Here is a 19,274-nt window from a genome sequence, read left to right as displayed (position 1 = left end):
AAGAACAATAAATTACCAAAGCATGAAAGAAATATCAAAAAATGGTGATATATAAGCCGAAGCAGGCACTGCTGTAAAACTTTTTTGCACGTATTCCTACGAAGCACATCATCTCCTTATGCTTGTCATAATAAATAATAAACACAACAATTACGAATGTTATCTATATGTTCAGTAAAAACATTTGGGCTGAATATAAACATTGCATGAACTAGATAGACGTAAGAATGAATCACAGTAGGAGTTCACAAAGCGTAGGTGACTTTTAAACTATGAGAAAGTAATATCAAATCCTCCACAACATCTACTCCACTGAAAAAGACGTTTTATCAGAGGAGTGGTACAAATAGTCACAACTGATGAGCAACTAGCAAAAACTAGTCAAAGACTATGATTACAGTGGGGACTGAGGAATTCATATTCTTTCCCATTGCATATATAAAACAGCACCGAACAGTGGTTAATATTTACTTTATATAATTCAATTTTGCGCGGTCAGTCGGACTGGACACAGCGGATGCCTCGGAATGACGACCAAAACAACGCAAGAGATTCTGTAAAATATAAAAAGTTCGAACGATACCTATACATATGAACAACAACAGTAGTTACCTCTGTCAGTCAGCAGCAGAGAACAACAATATACAGCTCACGCGAAAATTGAACGAGTTTCTGGTTCAAACTTTTCCCACACTTCCAACATCTATAATTCCAAAGGTTTTCTGGTGTAAAATAGAATGAAAGATTATTGGAATCTTGCTCTTTTACTTGGAATGTACTTATATATCTGATCTTTTTGGAGTATAACCGACATATAAAATTGACTGTTACGGAAGTATCTGCACATAAAAGAATTGAAGAAATATTTATAACCTATCTGACGACTTTCCTATATTTGCATCATATTCACGGTCAGTATGTTCAAACGCATGAGAGGTGTTAAACAGGAAAAAATAGAGAGTGTATCCAGTCAGAAGTAATAATAAAAAACGCGCAAATGTAAAAGTGCACTTGTTACAGACCATCATCTACACGAGGGTTGTGTCTAGTATTTCAGTTGGAGTTCTCCAAAGCGAATGAAAATAACTACCTCAGTGTGAGTCTGAACTAGAGATTCCAAGTACTCAACGAACATTTGACGCATATCGTTCCGGCGCTGAACTTCGAATCTTCCAATCTGTAAAAACTCGACTGTACCAGTGCAAAACATGCAGAACTGAATTTAGATCAAAGAAATATTTTGAAAAATACACATAAACGTGCGCCGCGGCAAATGGTGCGTTGGAATGGACACATTCGGCGCCGACTATATTGAAAACTGGCTGTAAAAAGAGTGACACTGAGTCACTGGCCCTTACGAAACCAATAAGATAAACATTAAAAGGAAGAAACGAGATGACATCGCCAGAAAAAAACCAGAAGCAATATGTTTGCTGTGCTAAACGTGACTACAAGCCTTTTTTAACACTACACCAACTACTGTGACAATATCAAGGATTTTTGAAGTTAGAGCACAAGGAATAGACTGTACAACCACACTATTCCCTAAAAAAAAACTTCAATGCTACCACATTTTTTTAGTGTGGAGAATTCCTACTGAAAACAGTTCGTTGAAAAGCGTACCTCTTCTCGTATGAGTTTACTGAGATCACCGAATTCAGCTTCAAGTTGATCCATACGGCGAACAGCTTCATCCATTTCATCTCTTAGTGCCGCGGCTCTGTCATTTTTGCCAGACAACTCTAACCTTAAACCGATGGATTTTAACGTGGTTTAAGTGATTTGCGTATCTCAGCGCTGAAATACAGTCACCTAGCTTTCTGCTCGCGCTTTCGAGCGAGACTTTGTTGTGCAGATTGCCAATTCTGCCAAACTCTTACACGTTCAGCAAATAACTCTTTCAGTGACCCAACCAGGCCAACATATTCGCTGAGAGATTCCGTAAACCTAAGAGTTCATAGGTACATTGTAGGGTAATGAATCACAAAATAGTGTTGACAGCCACAAATTACGTACCGTATGGAGTCCATTTCCGACTGCTTAGCCCACAAAGTAGCGGTGTTCTCCTCTGTTTCTGTCAAGTGAGATAGCGCACGTGCCAAAGCGGTAGACTCTTCACATGAAGCAAGCATCGACAGACCCTAAAAAATTGAAGAAGTGAAGGGAAAATTCCTAGAAAAAACGTGAAATCATTCAGTTTTAGAGTTTCTGTTTAAATGCGCTTTTATAGTATTATTACCGACTGCATATTTTAAATCCGTAATTATTCAATAAATCCCTTTGGTCTCCATAACGTTTAAAGTTAAAATTTCTGGCGTTAATCAATCCGTTTGGGATGCGCCCCCACGTTCACTTCAATTCAGAATCGTTTGAGGTTCACGAACGTGTATCTGGCCTATACAATGACTTGCGGTGGCTAGCCGATGTTTCACGTCAGTGTTTTTATCCTCCCAGACAAGTCCGGTACCAATTTATCGACCCCGGAGGGATGAAAGGCTTGGTGAGCACTAGGGCGGATACGAACCTCCGATCGATCGTGCAGGAAGCGGAACCTCTAACCGCTACACTAACACCCGTGCCGGTTTCCATCAACCTACAGTTAAATGTTGTTTCTACATGAATTCTAGGTGACGTCACACGAAAAGATAAAAGCTTTTTGGATGGTAACTAACCATTCCGAATATCTAGAGGAATATCGGAAAATGTCCGACGACTTCTCTTGTCCACCAAACAAAAACTAATGCAAATGAATAACTGACAATAAATTCCTGGACTAACCTTGCTCATACTTTCTTGCGCACCAGCCAACTCTTTACGAGTCGAAGTGAGGGATTCAGATAGGTGAAGAAGTTTCCGCAATGATTCGTCCAGTTCCTCGACATGGGATTGCGTCTGCTCAAACCAGCGATCGCCCTCTTCCATGTGGAAGGCCATTTTTGAAAAAACCTAAAGAATACCAAGGAGGAAAATGATATCGGACCCTATAACTAGAGAGCCAATAATATCTGGATTGGATGTCCGGGAAAGCAAAGAAAAAAAACCAGATATTCTGAAAGCAAATTCATATGTAACACACCTCTCCTACACTCTTAATCATGCGTTTCATCCCAGCTCCTGATAAAGCTGCCGTCTGGCTTGCACGTGGAAGTTCGGTCTGAAATCAGGAAAGCGATGAAATACTGGCTTTCTCGAATCAAATATGTTGAGAGACAAGAATGGGAAGAAAGTTGCCAACCTCAATGGTGAGAAAATCACGAACGTCACAGTCGATGCGAAGTCGTGGATGTTGCACAACACGCTTCAAGAAACGTTCAAGTTGCCGCGCACGGCGAACCGCTACATCTCTAGATGTCGCAGGATCTGACGTTGCCTTGAATGAGGTGTTAAACATAGGACGAAGAATTTGTCTTAAAACAAATAACTCAGAAAAGAATTAGTAACAATCACCTTAGTTTTTGTCATAGCAGCAATACTTTTTTCCGGTGCTGCAGGAACGATGATACCCTTTGAGATGTACTTCTCAAAAAGCTTATCGTGAAGACCTAGGAAGTCTGAGAAACGCCTCCAGACTTCATAGGTTCTGTCTGAGATTCCCGGCACACCTTCGCACTAAACTGACGGTCGTTATAAAAGAAGAGAAGACGAAAAGAAACAATTTACAGTAGGTCTCCGAAAGCCCAATACTGACCTTTGTAACAAGCTTGTATACGATGTAGGCATTCATTCCATCTCCCCTCTTTTCAAAATCACAAATTCGTACTTCCAAAATGAAGTCAGAATTTGATGCAGCGTCATCCCTTGGTGGAGGTATAGGTCGATCAAGGACGCTGAATTATTTCACTTAAATCGGAAGTGTTCAGAATATCTACGTTTCGAAAGGTTCACTCTGCTCGGACATTATCTAAAAAGGTTCGTTATAGCGGAAGAAGAAATATTCAAATTTACCGCTTTTTTCATAGAATCTAAGAGAAATGTGATCTGAAAAAGACCTTTTTTTTATTCTCTTTAAATCATTTTCATTTTCCTCACATGTGATCGTTTGCCAAAGCAACTATCTCTCTACCACCAGTATTTCTCGGTAGGCGATGAAAGGCAAACCTTGCTACCATGTAAATTAGACATCCAAGTTGATTCATTGCTGCAAGAAAAGTAGTTGGAGAAAAATCCCACTCAACTCATTCCTTTTATTATTGGAGCAATAATTGTACCAAGGTTCACATTTGTTAGTTGTCGGAAGACAGCAGAAGATGCTCCAGCAATGTTAAGACAAAAATAACGAAAAACAGAAGAGTAAACGAGCTGAAGTTTGACTTTGCACTTTATTTCCCGCATTTGACTATAAACTTCAACTGGCGAATTCCTGGTGTCCCCATTCCTGGAGACTGTTCAAGTGCGAATGAGTTCTTATCAAATGAAGAAGTCATTGTCGTCGTCAACGACTAGTCTGTAGACTATGATCCACTACACCCACTTTATATGAAACTACTAAATTCTATCCACAAGTATCCAAAAAAATGGTGTGTGTAGTACCTTCAACGAAAAATCGTGCTAAGAAATGAAAGAAAAAATGAGAAGATAACTCTTAGTTGCATCCTTAATAAGCTTATCAAACGACTTTCGAGTTGGCAAAGGTCCATTAAGGGGCGATGTTCTGTTCGACCGGGATTGCGACGCATCTGCCTCACGGTTCTTCTCCATTTGACACTCCCCACAGCATCTGTCCTGTCGCAATCGGAGGTGTACCGAACTTACTACATTCAACGCCGACTACGTTTTACATTCCACAAAAATTGGGTCTATTGGGGCTCAACGAGAACTGGAGTTGACGACGCATTCAACAACATCGTTCCCAACTACCGAAAATACTGCTAGTTCGCTCATTAAACGAAAAACGATGGTAATTGAAAATGTTGGACACGGACTACTTTAGTAGTTCAATGTAAACGACAACGTTCCAAAGTTCATCACAACCTACTGCTGAACGATTATGTTTTCGAGCGCAGATTAGGTAACAATAGCAACATTAACATCTTTAGATATCTTGAAAGGAACTTCTGTCCAAGCAGAGAAAGTTGATGCTACATATAAATTGCATTTGTGATTGACACAGCAATCAAATATGTAGACGTCTTTGTTCCCCAATTTCAGTAACTAAGTAGATTGATCTTTAACCAGACAGAACTGAACTAAAACGCTTGACTACTTCTGAGTTCACTCCCGCGGGTCGTTTTGATTTCATCCACAACAACACAACAAGGATAGTCTGTCTACCGTGGTCCGAACGTCCAAAATGTTGTGAGCACCTTTGATGTGCCTGTGTAGTAGGCATTTCCAATGTAACCTCCTAATGTTTTGCTGTTCAAGACAAATTAGCAAAAAAAAAAAAGAACTAAAGGAATAGGAAAGCTATAAACTATGACTGAGTATGACGTCGGTTACACCAAGTTACCTTGCAGCGATCTGTTTGCATTTCCATCTGTTCATTATTGATTCAGTCGATTGGAAAATTTAAGACTTTCTCCACACAACCATAGTAACTTCTATGAAACCTCTACACTGAATTTTTCTTCTCGTGAATCCTCCTTGTACTCACGGAATACAAGCAGTGACTGAATTTACGGTTTTAAACTGGTTTGTTGTTGTGTAATCTTTCTAACGATGTAAGCGTTTAGTCATAACATCTTTCCAGCGTTCCACAACACTAGAGAAGCTATCGTAAACTCGACAAAAATGACCACGTAATAAGCTACTATAAAGAAGGAAAACATGACCAGAAGCAATGATTCCTTCAGACGTCGCAGAGGGAAATTCGAAAATAGCTGGCGTTGATTTTAATTAAATGTTGATCAAGAAGAATGGAGTACTATACTGCACTTCTAATGAAATTTCGATAACTGCAGTACGCTATCTAACTCATGCAGCTGTAATATGTCTAACAACATAAATAGGCGTTCAGATTCTCTTTCGGGAAATTCTGTACAACATCAAGCATTCTGCACCCAGGTCGCAAAATCACATACAATCAAGCAAAACAAAAAGAAAGAAGAAAGGAAAGGACGTAAGAACAATGGCCACCCTCACCATGAAGTCTCCGGACCAGCTGACGGATCGAGAGATGAATCCAATCTAAGTTTCGAACGCGAGTCCGTATTAAGATTTATTTCGTCGCCATCATCTTCATCAAGTAAAGAGGGCGCCTGAAATAGTCGACCTTCTGAGAACCCTGATTACAGAACTATTTCAATCATCTTATGTCCTACCAATAAACCGAAACAGTAGAGCTTTTAGTCACGAAATTCTCCATCAGTTACTTGATTAAAGTCAGTTTTTTTACGGTTTAGCTTTGGTATCTACTCACTATAAAAATTACCTGTTCAAAATTATACCTGCAATGCTGTAGAGAGTACGAACCTAAAACTAAGTTGAAAAAGATTTTGTAAGGACAACAGAAGGGCACTAATATTGACATGTAATTGGAATCCAAAAAAAAAATCGAGCTGCAAAAGCTCCAGTGAGAGAGCTAGGATGAGTATAGGCACAAAGATCTACATCCTTACCTTTTACAGTGGGATCTTTTAGTACAGTTAGTTCGTTCCATAATAACAAAAATCACAACTGGCTGAGGGCAACGCGCGTCAGTAGTCACTTTATCATTAAGCAGCAAGTGACATTAAAACAAATAATAAAAATAAAGACATGGACAAAGCAAATATGTCGAGCTCGTTCGACAAAGACGTGACTGCTTATGCGCACTGCGTCTTCCCAGAACGAGTGAGTAAACGTTTATACAAACAAATACGCTAGTAAAATAAAGTTGTTGTGCTCTGCTGCAAAACACACCTACCCAAACTGTTCCGAAACGCTAAAGATTTCTTTTTGCCGCAGCGAAAGGTTAGAGAAGTGATAACCACCTCCTACTCTCTTTCGAAAAATACCGTTACAGAAATGAACCCACATTTCCATCCGAATTACTTGTTGGTTGTGAATTAGCTATGGAATGCTCCACCTCGGCAGAGCTCCTCAGAGAACCATCTTCAGGTAACATATCCTTGAAAACGTTGAGAAAAGATAAGCACACGTCAAATAATTGGACAAAACTAGCACACAATCTAGCAGATAACGCGTGTAAGCGAGACACCGCAACGAATTTGCCCAGTCACTTCATGAGGGAGAATATCGCACCGTACGTAAATGCGGCCACCCTATGCAGCTAGACGTCGCTCCTGAGGTAGTTGTCGGAGCCAGTAGGACCCGACGTGAGGTCGCTGAGGACCCTTTCGTGGTAGTTTTGTATGTAGAATACGAATGCAACATTAAACATTGTTGATGCGATATCTCAGTGTTGCGTGGTCCTGACTCTTGTAGTTTTCCTATCTGAGGGATTTTACGGGTAGCTGCCAGAAGCAGGCTGATTCCGACTTTTCTTTCTCGAAAACTGTCCACCGATTTAATTTATATGCTGGATGCATGCTATATTCGTTCTGATCCTGCGAGATAAGCTCTGAAGTAGTGCCAGACGACTCAAAACTTCAGCAGAATTACAACTGTACCCTTCAACTGTACCTCTGAGCCTAGACGACTCCTTATCTCCGCTCCACTCCTCTCCTGAAGTGACAGTTTAAAATGTTACGTGGGTTTTGCACGGAATGAGTTTCTTAATTGTGTGTTCCTGCATGTTTCTTATCTCCTTCGTACTAAACGATTGTACGAAGTTACAACTGGTCAAAACGACGACCTCTGCTGCAAATGCGCAAGCGGTTGCGGTCGCACTGCACCCTTCGAGCTCCGTGTGAGCTCCAGAGTTGAGCGAGGGTCCCACCCCGCATTTCACGACATATACAACTGCAGCACAAGTTATAGTTGGGTCAAAGCGAAATTAAGCACGGGCAGTTGCGCAAGCGGCGCGGTGGAGCGCAACGATTGGAGTCGTGTGAGGATCCTCGCTACCGCCACCGATCTCTGCAGTTCGCCAAGGTCCCACCTGGATTCCATCCGCTGTTTCCACGGCACCGCTTCGAGCGCAGCCGCCTTCGCAGGTGTCCGTGCTTCATGTCGTTTTGACCTGACCATAGGTCGCCTTAAAGGCAGCATACCACGAATCTGAGGTGGTACGGATTTCAGGTGGAGTATTGCTATAGAGGGTCATGGATTATGAAGACCGGGGTGGTTCCGCTCATCTCTCTCTGAATCGCTGTAAGTAGCTGACCAGTGAGTGCTTTTTTGTAGGATGCTTTCTATTGCAGCGCGCCACCCTTGCGCGCGTAGCGTCCCTTACTGCCTATGGGGGCACTCCGAATTGATTTTCGACGAATGGCAGGGCGAAGGCGGCGCAGGGGGTGGAGCGTTGCAATAGATGGCGTCGTACAAAACAGCATCCTGGAGGCAGCTGTTTGCAGTGATGCAGGAAGAAATGAGCGGAAATGTCCCCGTTTCCATAATCTATGACGCCGTATACGGATACTCCACCTGAAATCCGCACCACTACAGATTCGTGGTATGCTGCCTTTAATCCAGCTACACACATTCGCTACGTGTGCCACGCGTGCAGAGGTGCCGTAAGTGTTATCTTCGCAGGAAGGAAAGTGTCGGAAAAGTCTGAATGATCGTAGAAGAACGGAGTAGTTGATAGATTTCCGACCATGTTTTAACCAAAGTTCTACCCTGAGGGGGTATCGTTTGTTTAAAAGAGAACATACTCCCTGAAATTAACCAACCTGAGTGACGTGAAGAAACTTCCAAAAATTCACAAAAAGGAATGTTTCTTCACTTCATAGTTCTTGCGTAGTTAGTAAATGATTTTTTTCTAAAGTTGTGATCTATTCGATGAAAGGGAGGTTTCCTGAGAAGAAAATAATCTGTCAGGAATGCGGTAAGGAAAGAGGTGAGGAAGGACGGATGAAGTTCTTACAGTATTTTCAAGTGACTTTCTTAATTGGCGCACAGAATCTTTTTTTTTTTGGAAAAAAACAACAAAATATAAACAATCAAGGAAGGGCTGCAAGTTCATTTCGCTCTACATAATGAACACGTTTTTTGGTAAGTACTAATTTGGCCCTGCGGAACTCTCATATGGAGGAATAGGGCTGATAAATTTTCATTACGGGAGTTCTCCTTGGTTAACGCTGTTTCTTCGGAGTAAGGATATCTGGGTAGTGACTTCTCTGCGGTTGTGAACAATTAATTGAGTGGTAGTTAACAATTTCGACGAAATTCTCCAATTTGTGGCGCCGAAGCGATGAATGCACAATGCAGAACGATGGCGATTACTCTATTCAGGGCACTCGGCGCTAACCTCTTGTTTCGGCTCTATGCTAACAGAGGTTATTCTTACTACCTTAGCTCTGTTTGTGGTTTCTTCTCATAGTTATGTAAGCTTTTGTTATTTTTTCGTTATCTATATGAACTTCATCAAATATGCAAATATATTATTATTGAAAATTCTTAGGAAGAGAAATGAAAATCTTGACAATCCACACCCAACCGACTTTTCTTCTTATGGGAAAGGTGTACACCGTCGGATTCGATGCAAACCGAGTGCTATTGGATATATCCCATCCCATGTTTTTTCATTTACAACAGAGGGGATTTTTCATCACTGACAAGTGAATTTTGGGAGTGAGAGATTGAAGGTTTACCTGAAACATGGATGGAAATCGTACAAAATGAAGGAGAACATATTTTAGAGTTAAAAGTTTCACTCATTTCAACTTCAACAAATTAAGAATGTGGAAACAACAGCATTATTTTTGAAGTCTAACTCTTTCACTGTGGCGTCAATTTAGAAAAAAACCGAATATAGAAACTTTTGCAAATTCAAGGAGTCTGCTTAAGGCTTTGAAAATATCTATGATATATTAATTCTAGGATGCTACGGTAATGACTCTTCGCGTTTTTATACATATATGTATTCTTGTAGTAAATGCAGAAAAGGCTTAAAATTACTATCTGGGCAAAACTTGTCTCTTTGACCTGAGCGCACACTTTCTAACAGATATTTTTCATGATTTCCTAATTCTTCTAGAAGTTTTCTGTACTTTATGGGTTAACTATTATTTACTATTATTTACTTGTTCAGATATAGCTCGTAAAAGTCGATTGGCTGCAGATTCGCAAAACTGCGCGCTGTCTTTGATAGGTTGAACGCATCACCCCACGAATGTGGAGTGGTACGGGTTCCAAGTAGGTTACGGCTATACGGGGTCGTAGATTATGAAGAGGAGGGTGATTTCTTCCATCTCTTCCTAATCGCCATAATCTAGACTCCGTATAGACATTTATGGGTTTACTATTACTACAATCACGCTCCTCCCCATAATCTACGACCGCGTATAGGCATAACCCACCTCAAACCCGCAGCACCCCAGATTCGTGGGGTGATGCCTTTAATCTAACTGACAGTAAGTGAAAGTACTATGACCTAAGACAAGGTTTGTGAGGAACTCAGAAAAGCATATCTGTTCAAACTTCTTTCGTTTTACACATCCTGACAACTATAAATACTCGGTAAATGAGGTTAGTTTTGCGGAACTGCATGAGAGACGATCGCTGTACTCAACAAGATACAGCGATCAGAACTTTCCTTGTGGAAATTCTTCGACCAATTTTTCTACTTGAGTATAATAACATGAGCACTGCAAATCTGTGAGCAAGAACGTTTTCCTGCAAAGATTTTTGGTCTCTGATCCCTACGTGTCTCTTGTACGTTTATCGTTTCCGAAGTGTGAAGTACATTTTTAAAGGATTTTTTGTAAAGGAAGTACATTATCACATTATATTGTCGTAGAAATGGGATAGAAATTGGTTATGGGTTTCTTTTTATTTGTAAATGTGTGACGAAGGATTATTTTTTAAAGGATTTGTCCCTTATAAATATGAGGTGGAACCATACGAGAACTCTATATTTAGGAAGAAGCTCTCCAATGCAACTACTGCGCTCATTCACGCAAAAAGAAGGATCAGATGGATGGAGTAAACCAAAATCCAGATTGTATGAACCATCTAAAATTCGGTTCGAGGATGGATATGAGGAGACATTGCGCAAGCAATGAAAAATTCTGCTTAGTATGCGCTTCTCATTAGTGTGTTGTTTGAAGGTCGTTTTGTCGTTACAATGAAATTGAGGAGGTACGGAAGCTACAGGAAAAACGTAAAGTTCGGGTTGTAGACTATTATGGAAACTAGCGTGGCTTCGCTCATCTTTTTCCCATCCTCATAAAAAAATGGTATGGAAGGTGTAGTTCTTTCCTACGAAAGCAGCTGCAACGCGCTACTTCTGTGTACGTGCCGGTTTTATGAGCGAGCGGTCGAATATTGGTGAGCCCTCCTCACCAGCATATTCAACTAAAACAAATGAATAGGTTGCGGAATGCATCGAAACGCGTGCAATGGTGTAACGTAAATCGTAAGAACTGAGGCGGTTAGCACTCCGTTTTTAGGGTTAATGGGGGATTTGAGCGGTGCCATGCTCATTCCCGTAATCTACAAGCCTACCTCTACGTTTTCTATGTGGCTTCCGTAACACGTCATGTTCGTGATACGCTGCCTTTGAATTTCTCTTTCCACTACTTTTGCTGTACATTATCAGTATCGTCGCCAAACGCCGTAACTCTTAAAGATTACATTCTGTAGCGAGAACACAACTAACATTATACTTTTAAGTATTTTCTCTTGCGAGCTCACATAAATCAAGAGGTTCGGAAATGTAAGAAAAAAAAATACCCAGCAGCTGTAATCAACAAACAGAAACCTTAAAGGCATCACCCCACGAATCTGGGGTGGTGCGAGTTTCAGGTGGGTTATGCCTATACTAGGTCGTAGATTATAAGGAAGAGGGTAATTCCGTCAACTTCTTCCTAATTGTCGTAAAACCCGGCCCGGAAGATGCGGCTTCGAGCGCTCCGTATCGCTATTTTCTAGGACGAGTTCGATGGGAGCGCGCCAGCCTTTAGCACGCGCCGCATCATCCAGGCCGTTTTCTACGGCAATTAGGAAGAAATGAACGGGATCACCCTCTTCCCCACAATCTACGACCCCGTGTAGGCATAACCCACCTGAAACCCCTCCCCCCAGATTCGTGGGGTGATGCCTTTAATCGGTAAACGCGCTTCATAATGTTTTTTGGAGCAAGAGAATAGAGCTGTTTTTCATCTGCCGCAAACGATCATCTATAGTCGAGTCAAAGCGACATGAATACGGTGCAGTTGGGAAAGCGGCTGCGCTCAAAATTGGAATCGAGGTGGTACCATCACGAAATGCAGCAATGAATGATGGTAGCATGGCTCTTCACTCGATCCTAGCCGCTACACTCATCCGCACCACTTTGAACGCAACCGCTAGGGCAATGGGACCGTGCTTTATGTCATTTTGACTTTACAATACATATTCGCATTACTTTCATATTTTCGTGCTGCCACCAGTAATTTTGTCTTTTCTCTTCCGGTTATTTGTGGTCGTCTATCATTCTTTTTTCGTGTAATACTGCATGCATAGTGGGGACGAAATGAACTGAAGTTCGGTGCAGTTGCATAAACAGTTGCGCTCGAAGCGGCGCGGCGAAGCAGCGGTGAGGTGAGCACTCCCGCTACCACCGCTCATTGCCCCTATTCGCGATGGTCCCAGATGGATTGCGAAGAAATGACCGCAGTGATGTCCATTGTTTACTTTTCGCATGCGATCAAAATCCGATTGCTCGCAAATATGCAAATAGCCATCGTGGAAATACGAACATATGTCATTCATCCCCTAGGGACGTTCTCTATCCGCATTTTTCTGGTAAAGTGATTTAAGGAGCACTTGATCCTCTTTCAACCAGTCTATATGGTTTCAAGGTCAGACAATTGTCATAAGATTTCATCTGTTTAAAAATGGCGTTTTCAGTCCTCCGTAACAAATCTCAATGGGTTTTTTGTTACCATTGAACGAGATTGTGCAGTGTATTGCGAAGAAGGTGGGTTTTCTCCTTTTTTGCAGATTTATATTCTTTGTGAGATTGCATATCCTGAGCATTAGTCCAATTATTCGTATTCTATATTCATTTCTGTATAATCAAAAGTATCAAGACTACGGTTAACCATGGAAATGTTGACAAATATGCGATGAAGAAAAAAAGGTCCATTTAGACACATACCTCACGCACAAATAGCGGACCCAGCATAGATTCTGACTCCATGGTTCAGGGATTCAAAAAGAGCAATTGATTGCTTCATAATGTTTTCAACAAATAATTGTAATTAATTCTACCAGGTTGCGAGGAACGCGGTTACGGACTTTCGTATACGGTATGCACACGATGCTGCCGCGATACTCTTTGCAATGAACACGACGGTGCTCACTACTATCGTCCGAAAAGCTCGAGGTCACTTTCCTGGACTTTTTACTTGTGGATTTCCGCTTTAATGCACTTCTTTCTCGCAATAAATTAGAAAAACACTTTCAAGTCTTCTTTCTTTCAGTGACCAGTGATTGTGGCGATTGCGCCCCGTAGCGTTTTGTACGGTAGTGGCAGCAGTGACGACAGTTTTAGTACCAAGGTTTTGAGCTTCTCACAGAACGTCTCGTTTACGTTCTTTTCAGAGCCATGGAAACAAGGCTTCTGAAGCAATTTGAAACTTTTGACTTCACTTTTTTTTGACAAAGATTAGGCGCTGCTAGCAATCTATGGTATAGTGGGATAGAAGCGACATGAGGCCCGGTACAGTTGCGTAAGTGACTGCGCTCCAAGGCATGAGGTGGAGCTACATGGTGGGATCGAGGTGGGACCAAGGTGGTATCATTGCTGCGAACTACAGCAAAAAGTGGTGCTACCAGGGGCTCCAGTCGATCCTGGCCGCCGCGCTACACCGAGCTTTACGTCGTTTTGTCGACTCGACTGTATCATCGTAATCTAGGCCTGAGGCACAAACGACTTGAAAAACCTCTTTTTTTGCAGGAACTTTGCCTAAGAGAATTATTTGAACAGTTCGTCACAAAGATGATCAGTGCAGTTCTTTCTGTCACTTATTCTTTCATCACTCTATTTTTTCAATCTCATGCTCACACTCTGCATTATATTAGATGATTAGATAAATAGATAATAGAGTTTTCCATCACATTTGTTGAATCAGTAATTCGCAATAAAATTAGTTCATGAATACCAACAGTAACACGGGAAAAAGTGCTCTGTTTCCCACGAAACGAAAAAAAGAAAAACGATTTATTCATCGTGTTTTAATAGAGGGCAAGTGTGTGTGTGCATCCTAGTAGTGTTGTGTAAGCTCTCTGCACCCGTTGCTATCAACGTAATAATGCTGAAGACCAAACTTGATGTACCAAGCGGCTAGTTGCAGTCTACAGCAAACTTTTAAGCCGTTTTGAGCGGAATCGAATGGCGTCGTATGTGTGTTGTGATTGTCGTAAGCTGACGTTGAGTTGATTTACGAGAAGTCGGACTCAGGAGATCACGCAGTTCGACTTCTGCTTACTTTTTAGTCTTTCCACATCCGCTACATCGATGCCACTATACGCTCTCGTGCTCGGCATCGATTGTCTAGGAAAATGAAAGATCACCTATTAAAAATGGAACAAAAAAATACCTGGTCGAAAAAAGTGCTGCACATGAGCATGAGCCGAACCCCCCCCCCCCCTGTCGACAACAAAGCTCACCTTCTTTTTCGCATGTCTGTTATGCCTATCCTGTTCTCGTCACGAAGTCTTTCCAGCAGTTCTTTGAATGCTTCAACAACCTGAATAAAAGCAATTAATTCCCGTGCTATTGTGTTCCAGCGATAATCTCACCTCTGGTTGCTTTTTTGCACTGCACTCAACGATAGGAATTGCTCGGGTGTAGGCGTACTGGTGTGATCCTTTTGCCTTCCAATCCATTACGTCTTCGTAAAGGTCGCATTTGTTCGCTACGAGAACTATCGGTACCTGTGAAAAGCGCATAATTGGTATAACTACGGAATATAAGATATTTCAATGCTTAAAGAAGGCGCAAAAAAGAAGAAGAGGTTCCTCGCATGAGATCACTTCCCCGAAAAAAAAAACAGTTTCCTCACTTTCTTCTTTCGTTCCTGCTCGATTTCTTCGATAATCCTCCTTGCTTCCTCGAACGAAGCAGCATCATCAATTGAGAACACAACCTGCAAATTGTGATACATTTTCGAATAACTGCTAAAGCTATCTTTGCTAACTGGCTTCGGCAAATCCTTACAGGTTGTATCATTTTTGCGAATCCGAGATCAAAAGAATGGATGACGCTACAACATTGTTATAGTTTTTGCGATCTCTATCAAATTTTCAAGAACCATTCTGTTCAATTACGCATAAAGTTGTGTTAATAACGATGGTATTAGTGTAAGTGAGCACAATTTAATTCTTCCCGCTTCTATTTCTCCGCGACCGCCGGAATAGTAAATTACGTAATGTACATAGTTTGTATATTTGCCGTAATAAAAATTAAAATAGGTAAAAGATGGAACGAAATCATTGTCTCTGCATAGCAGATACAATTAAAACTTCTTTTGAAAATCTTCTGGTCTTCTAATGATATCAATACATGGTTGTCAGAGTCAAATTTTTGCTCAGAGAACTTAAAAATGTGTGAGCTGCTATAAAGGAAGACGGTTACGGATCAGTTGTGATCGACGAAAAAGACTTTGGAAGCAGTGGATTTGATGATGTCATGCTAACTTCTGTGAACGATCATAGATTGTCGATAATGTAATTGTAATTTTTGAAAAAAGTGTACTAAGTTGTGGTGGAATGTCAGCACGTCAATAAGAAGACTGCAAAAATACTTTCTTCCATCTAAAGAGAACAAAATCTTTGAAAAAAAAACGTCGTCTCACCAAAAAAGCATCACCAGTCCTAATGTAAAAGTGACGCATCGCAAGGAAGTCGTGGGAGCCACTTGAGTCGATTATCTGGAATGAATTTTAGACAGAATCCTCGCCAAGAAAGGTTTTTGAAATTTCCAAGCATTCCGTGTATGAACTTCTGGAGTGGATTGAGCACCAGTTAGTGCTTTTTCCTCTAAAATGGTGGCACGCTCATAACATTGTTGTAAAAATAAAGCAAGGCGTTTCAGTTACGAGCAGCGTGGATAAATTCGCAGCGCTGACTGCATATGGAAGTATAAACGGAGGCGTGAAGGTTCATACGAAGAGGAGAGACTAATACTACATATCCGTGCTATGTAGATACGTTTACCGTCAATCTATCGCCGGGTGCTGTAGGTCACCACTAGGTCTGTGCTGCCTAGGATGAACCCAACATTTCGTCCCACGGGGTCGATAAATTGGTACCAGACTTCTCCGGGACTGTAAAAACCCTTATTTAATACACCAGGTGGTCCACACACCTCAATGTATAGGGCATTTTGTGGATACTCGTAGAAGTTCATGAAACTCTACGATTCTGAATTGAAGTCAATCGCGCTCACGCATTCCGTAATAATTAATAAACACTAAATACTCTATCCATTTTGTTATAACCTGAAGTCTATCTCCCAGAAAAATAAACTGAAGAATTCAAGGGAATAGTCTATGTGCAAATTGATGTTTGCATCGTAACTCATCCGAGCCCATTATCATCCGTTTCAGCGATTCCATTGTGGGTAGTTCTACCTCACAAGAAGACTTAATTCTACGGTGGTGTATTTATAGAAGAGATGTATTTGAAAGATTGTTCTAAACATAGCAGTTGAATTAACGGTGATATACTATTTTCAATGGGACTTCGATACAAAGCGCGAGCATGATGTCTTCAAAAAGCACTTGCGAGAAAAATCGCAAACTGTCATCAATTTCAAATCAATGACGATTGTCCGATGATGTTTTTCGTTTTGTACACAGTACACTATTTCTGAAAATCAAAACTTTTGAAAAAAAGAAACAAGGACGTCTTGCTCCAAATCCTTTTGTTGCGTGAGTTAAAAGACATTCAATTCTTACCTCGAAAATTTCAACCGATTCTTTCCGAAGAAATAATTTTGGAATAAACAAAATTTTATTCCACTATTCGGTTAGCATACTGTAACAAGACGACTTCAATACACACGTTATTTAATTGGATCCCTTTTTATTTGTTTTCTTCTACGAGCAAGAAAAGTATTTATTAAAGCAAAAATTGGGATCTCTCATAAGCATTCAACTCTAATACTAATGGCGTGTCACATGATCAGCGCTATCTTTAGTTTGGAGAGAGAAAAAAACAATTTTACGAAGCTACTTTTTCTTTTCTTTCAATAAGGATAATAAAAGTGACCAAGTGGAGCTCTTGTTTTTTGAAAAAAAAAAAACGGAACGGTTAAAACATAGCTTGTTACTATCTGAAAGAGTGGTCGTTCATGGAGATTAAAGGCCTCTACGGAAACGCACAAAAAATCACAGAGTGAGTCAAACACAACAGAAAAATCTTCAACTATGGATATTACTTTGAATCCAAAAATGAGGAAAGTACCTGCAACATAAGGGCATTGCCGTCCCCCAAATCATATTCGATCCAGTTAAATTCTTCTACTGTAGGCTTGTAGTCGCTTATGAATCCCTCCCAAAGGAACTGTGAAACTAGCGCCGACTTTCCAACCTGAAAATTAGATATCTTTCTTCTTTATTTTTTACCTGTTGATGGCCAAACGTATGTGCTTTACTCTACGGCAAATCCATGAAATGCACAGATCTTTTTGACATCTTTTTTTTCTGAAATTCATTCCTTAAACTTATCCGTTTCATAACCTCTAGCTCAACTCAGTTGTTCTCTTTTCTTTTTATATTTTGGAGGGAAACAAAATATGTTCTAAAAACAACCCATTAGAAGTATAAATTCCTCGGATATGTGCACAAGAAACACTTTCAAAAAAAAAAAAAAGAAAACTCCTCTAGCATCACATCACACGACACCTTTAAACCTATTCCTGAGAATCTGAACGTTTGAAGCTAAACTCGGGTTTTCTTCTCTCCCGACTCGGTTTGAACAACACTTTAGTGAAAAACTGAGTTTTTTTAAGTCAGACCCTTTATTGTCATCCCATTTATCTTTCTGCATAAATGGCAGAGATGGAAGAAATTTTAATGAGTTTGCACTCAACAGCGCGTTCACGGTTTTTACTCAACCTAAGAAAGGTTTATTATTGTTTTACTGCTCTATGTATCCATTAACTAGGTTATTCAAAAGGTTTTACACTCCTATGCGCTTTAGCTGAAATCTGCTATTTAAACTAATTGCTACTCTTGACCCGCTCGAAATGCTACGGTAGCAAAAAAAAACTTTCGAGTGCAATTTCGGTTTTTCCCAAGGAAATGCCCAGCTAGGATCCTAAAAGCGTGTAGGGAAGGATGACCGATAAAAGCATGGGCATGGGCGGGTCTGAGATCCTCTTTGAAGATGTAACAATAAGAAACATTGCAAAAACAAAAGAAAACCCTGGAAAAATATCACTTCATCGCGAAGTAGCGATTCTCTGTTTGTTGCTCCCCCATAAAATAAATAGAGCAGGATTTCTAAATTGGATGAGCGATGTTTTTCGATATGGCGCAATTTCGTCATAGAAATAGCACAATATGAAATTTCAATCTAATGTGAATATCACAGCGCTGGTGGTGGTCAAATGGTCAGGCAGGTTGCCTAGCACTGAACAGAATCTAACAGTGTTGCTTTCTGGGACCGAAATAGTTTGATATTTCAAAATATTTATCGCTGAATGCAGCTATCTTTACCAAAGCGAAATACTGCTTGTTTTAATGAAGCTATAACAACGCTGGGACTAGTAGTACTGTAAACTCATGAATGACAACTAATACGAATTAAATTACTAACTATTACACAAACCTTAGTTGCACCGAGAACTATTACTGTAATCTCGTACGGTCTTCGCATTATATCTCGTCCAGTGTTAGGAGGACGAGATTTGGCGGCGCTCTTACTCCTCGCCAGTGTTTTTCGGGTATCCTTCCGTTCAGTTCGCTTCATGAAGTGGATGTATCTCTGGAATTTAACCTCCAATTAACTTTCTGAGAAGAACACATGGAAAATTATTGCCTAACCACGAGACCAGAATTACGACAATGATACATGCTCTTGTAAATATCCTAATAAAAATGCAATAAAAAAGGAAAATAAGAAGCGACTAATGTTTTCGTTAGCATATAAAATCGAATAAATTTATTCTATCTTATAAAAAATCCAATAAATTTATTCTATCGCTTTTCTTTTTCAATCTCAAACTTTCCTTAATTCTTAGATCTTTTTCTTGCAAATCCGCTCATTAGACAAGGAAATAATACTACTGAGGCTGA

General features: G+C 40.5%; 2 protein-coding genes across 3 annotated transcripts; both read right to left on the bottom strand.

Moving 5' to 3' along the window:
• Positions 1 to 649: 649 nt before the first annotated feature.
• Positions 650 to 7,045, bottom strand: RB195_006556 (uncharacterized protein; the record flags this gene model as incomplete). The annotated part of the gene is made up of 12 exons (XM_064179714.1): positions 650 to 703; positions 1,091 to 1,177; positions 1,624 to 1,747; positions 1,813 to 1,947; positions 2,017 to 2,141; positions 2,779 to 2,946; positions 3,077 to 3,154; positions 3,236 to 3,370; positions 3,448 to 3,609; positions 3,689 to 3,827; positions 6,082 to 6,197; positions 6,956 to 7,045. 12 exons carry the CDS (start codon positions 7,043 to 7,045, stop codon positions 650 to 652), a joined length of 1,413 nt encoding a protein of 470 aa, XP_064036649.1.
• Positions 7,046 to 14,427: 7,382 nt separating this feature from the next.
• On the bottom strand, positions 14,428 to 19,052 carry RB195_006555 (uncharacterized protein; the record flags this gene model as incomplete). 2 transcript variants are annotated; one of them, XM_013452326.2, is made up of 8 exons in its annotated part: positions 14,428 to 14,524; positions 14,641 to 14,720; positions 14,773 to 14,907; positions 15,036 to 15,119; positions 15,828 to 15,902; positions 17,440 to 17,565; positions 18,808 to 18,963; positions 19,023 to 19,052. In XM_013452326.2, the coding sequence occupies 8 exons, from the start codon at positions 19,050 to 19,052 to the stop codon at positions 14,428 to 14,430; spliced, it is 783 nt and encodes a 260-aa protein (XP_013307780.1). The 2 variants fall into 2 exon arrangements, with proteins under 2 accessions (XP_013307780.1, XP_064036648.1); XM_064179713.1 differs by lacking the exon at positions 19,023 to 19,052 and having other exon boundaries at positions 18,808 to 18,948.
• Between the last annotated feature and the right edge of the window lie 222 nt (positions 19,053 to 19,274).

The sequence above is a fragment of the Necator americanus genome, chromosome I (genome assembly GCF_031761385.1).
Source record: "Necator americanus strain Aroian chromosome I, whole genome shotgun sequence".
In the NCBI taxonomy this organism is placed as follows: Eukaryota; Metazoa; Nematoda; class Chromadorea; order Rhabditida; family Ancylostomatidae; genus Necator; species Necator americanus.
This window is presented reverse-complemented; position numbering and strand designations above follow the sequence as displayed.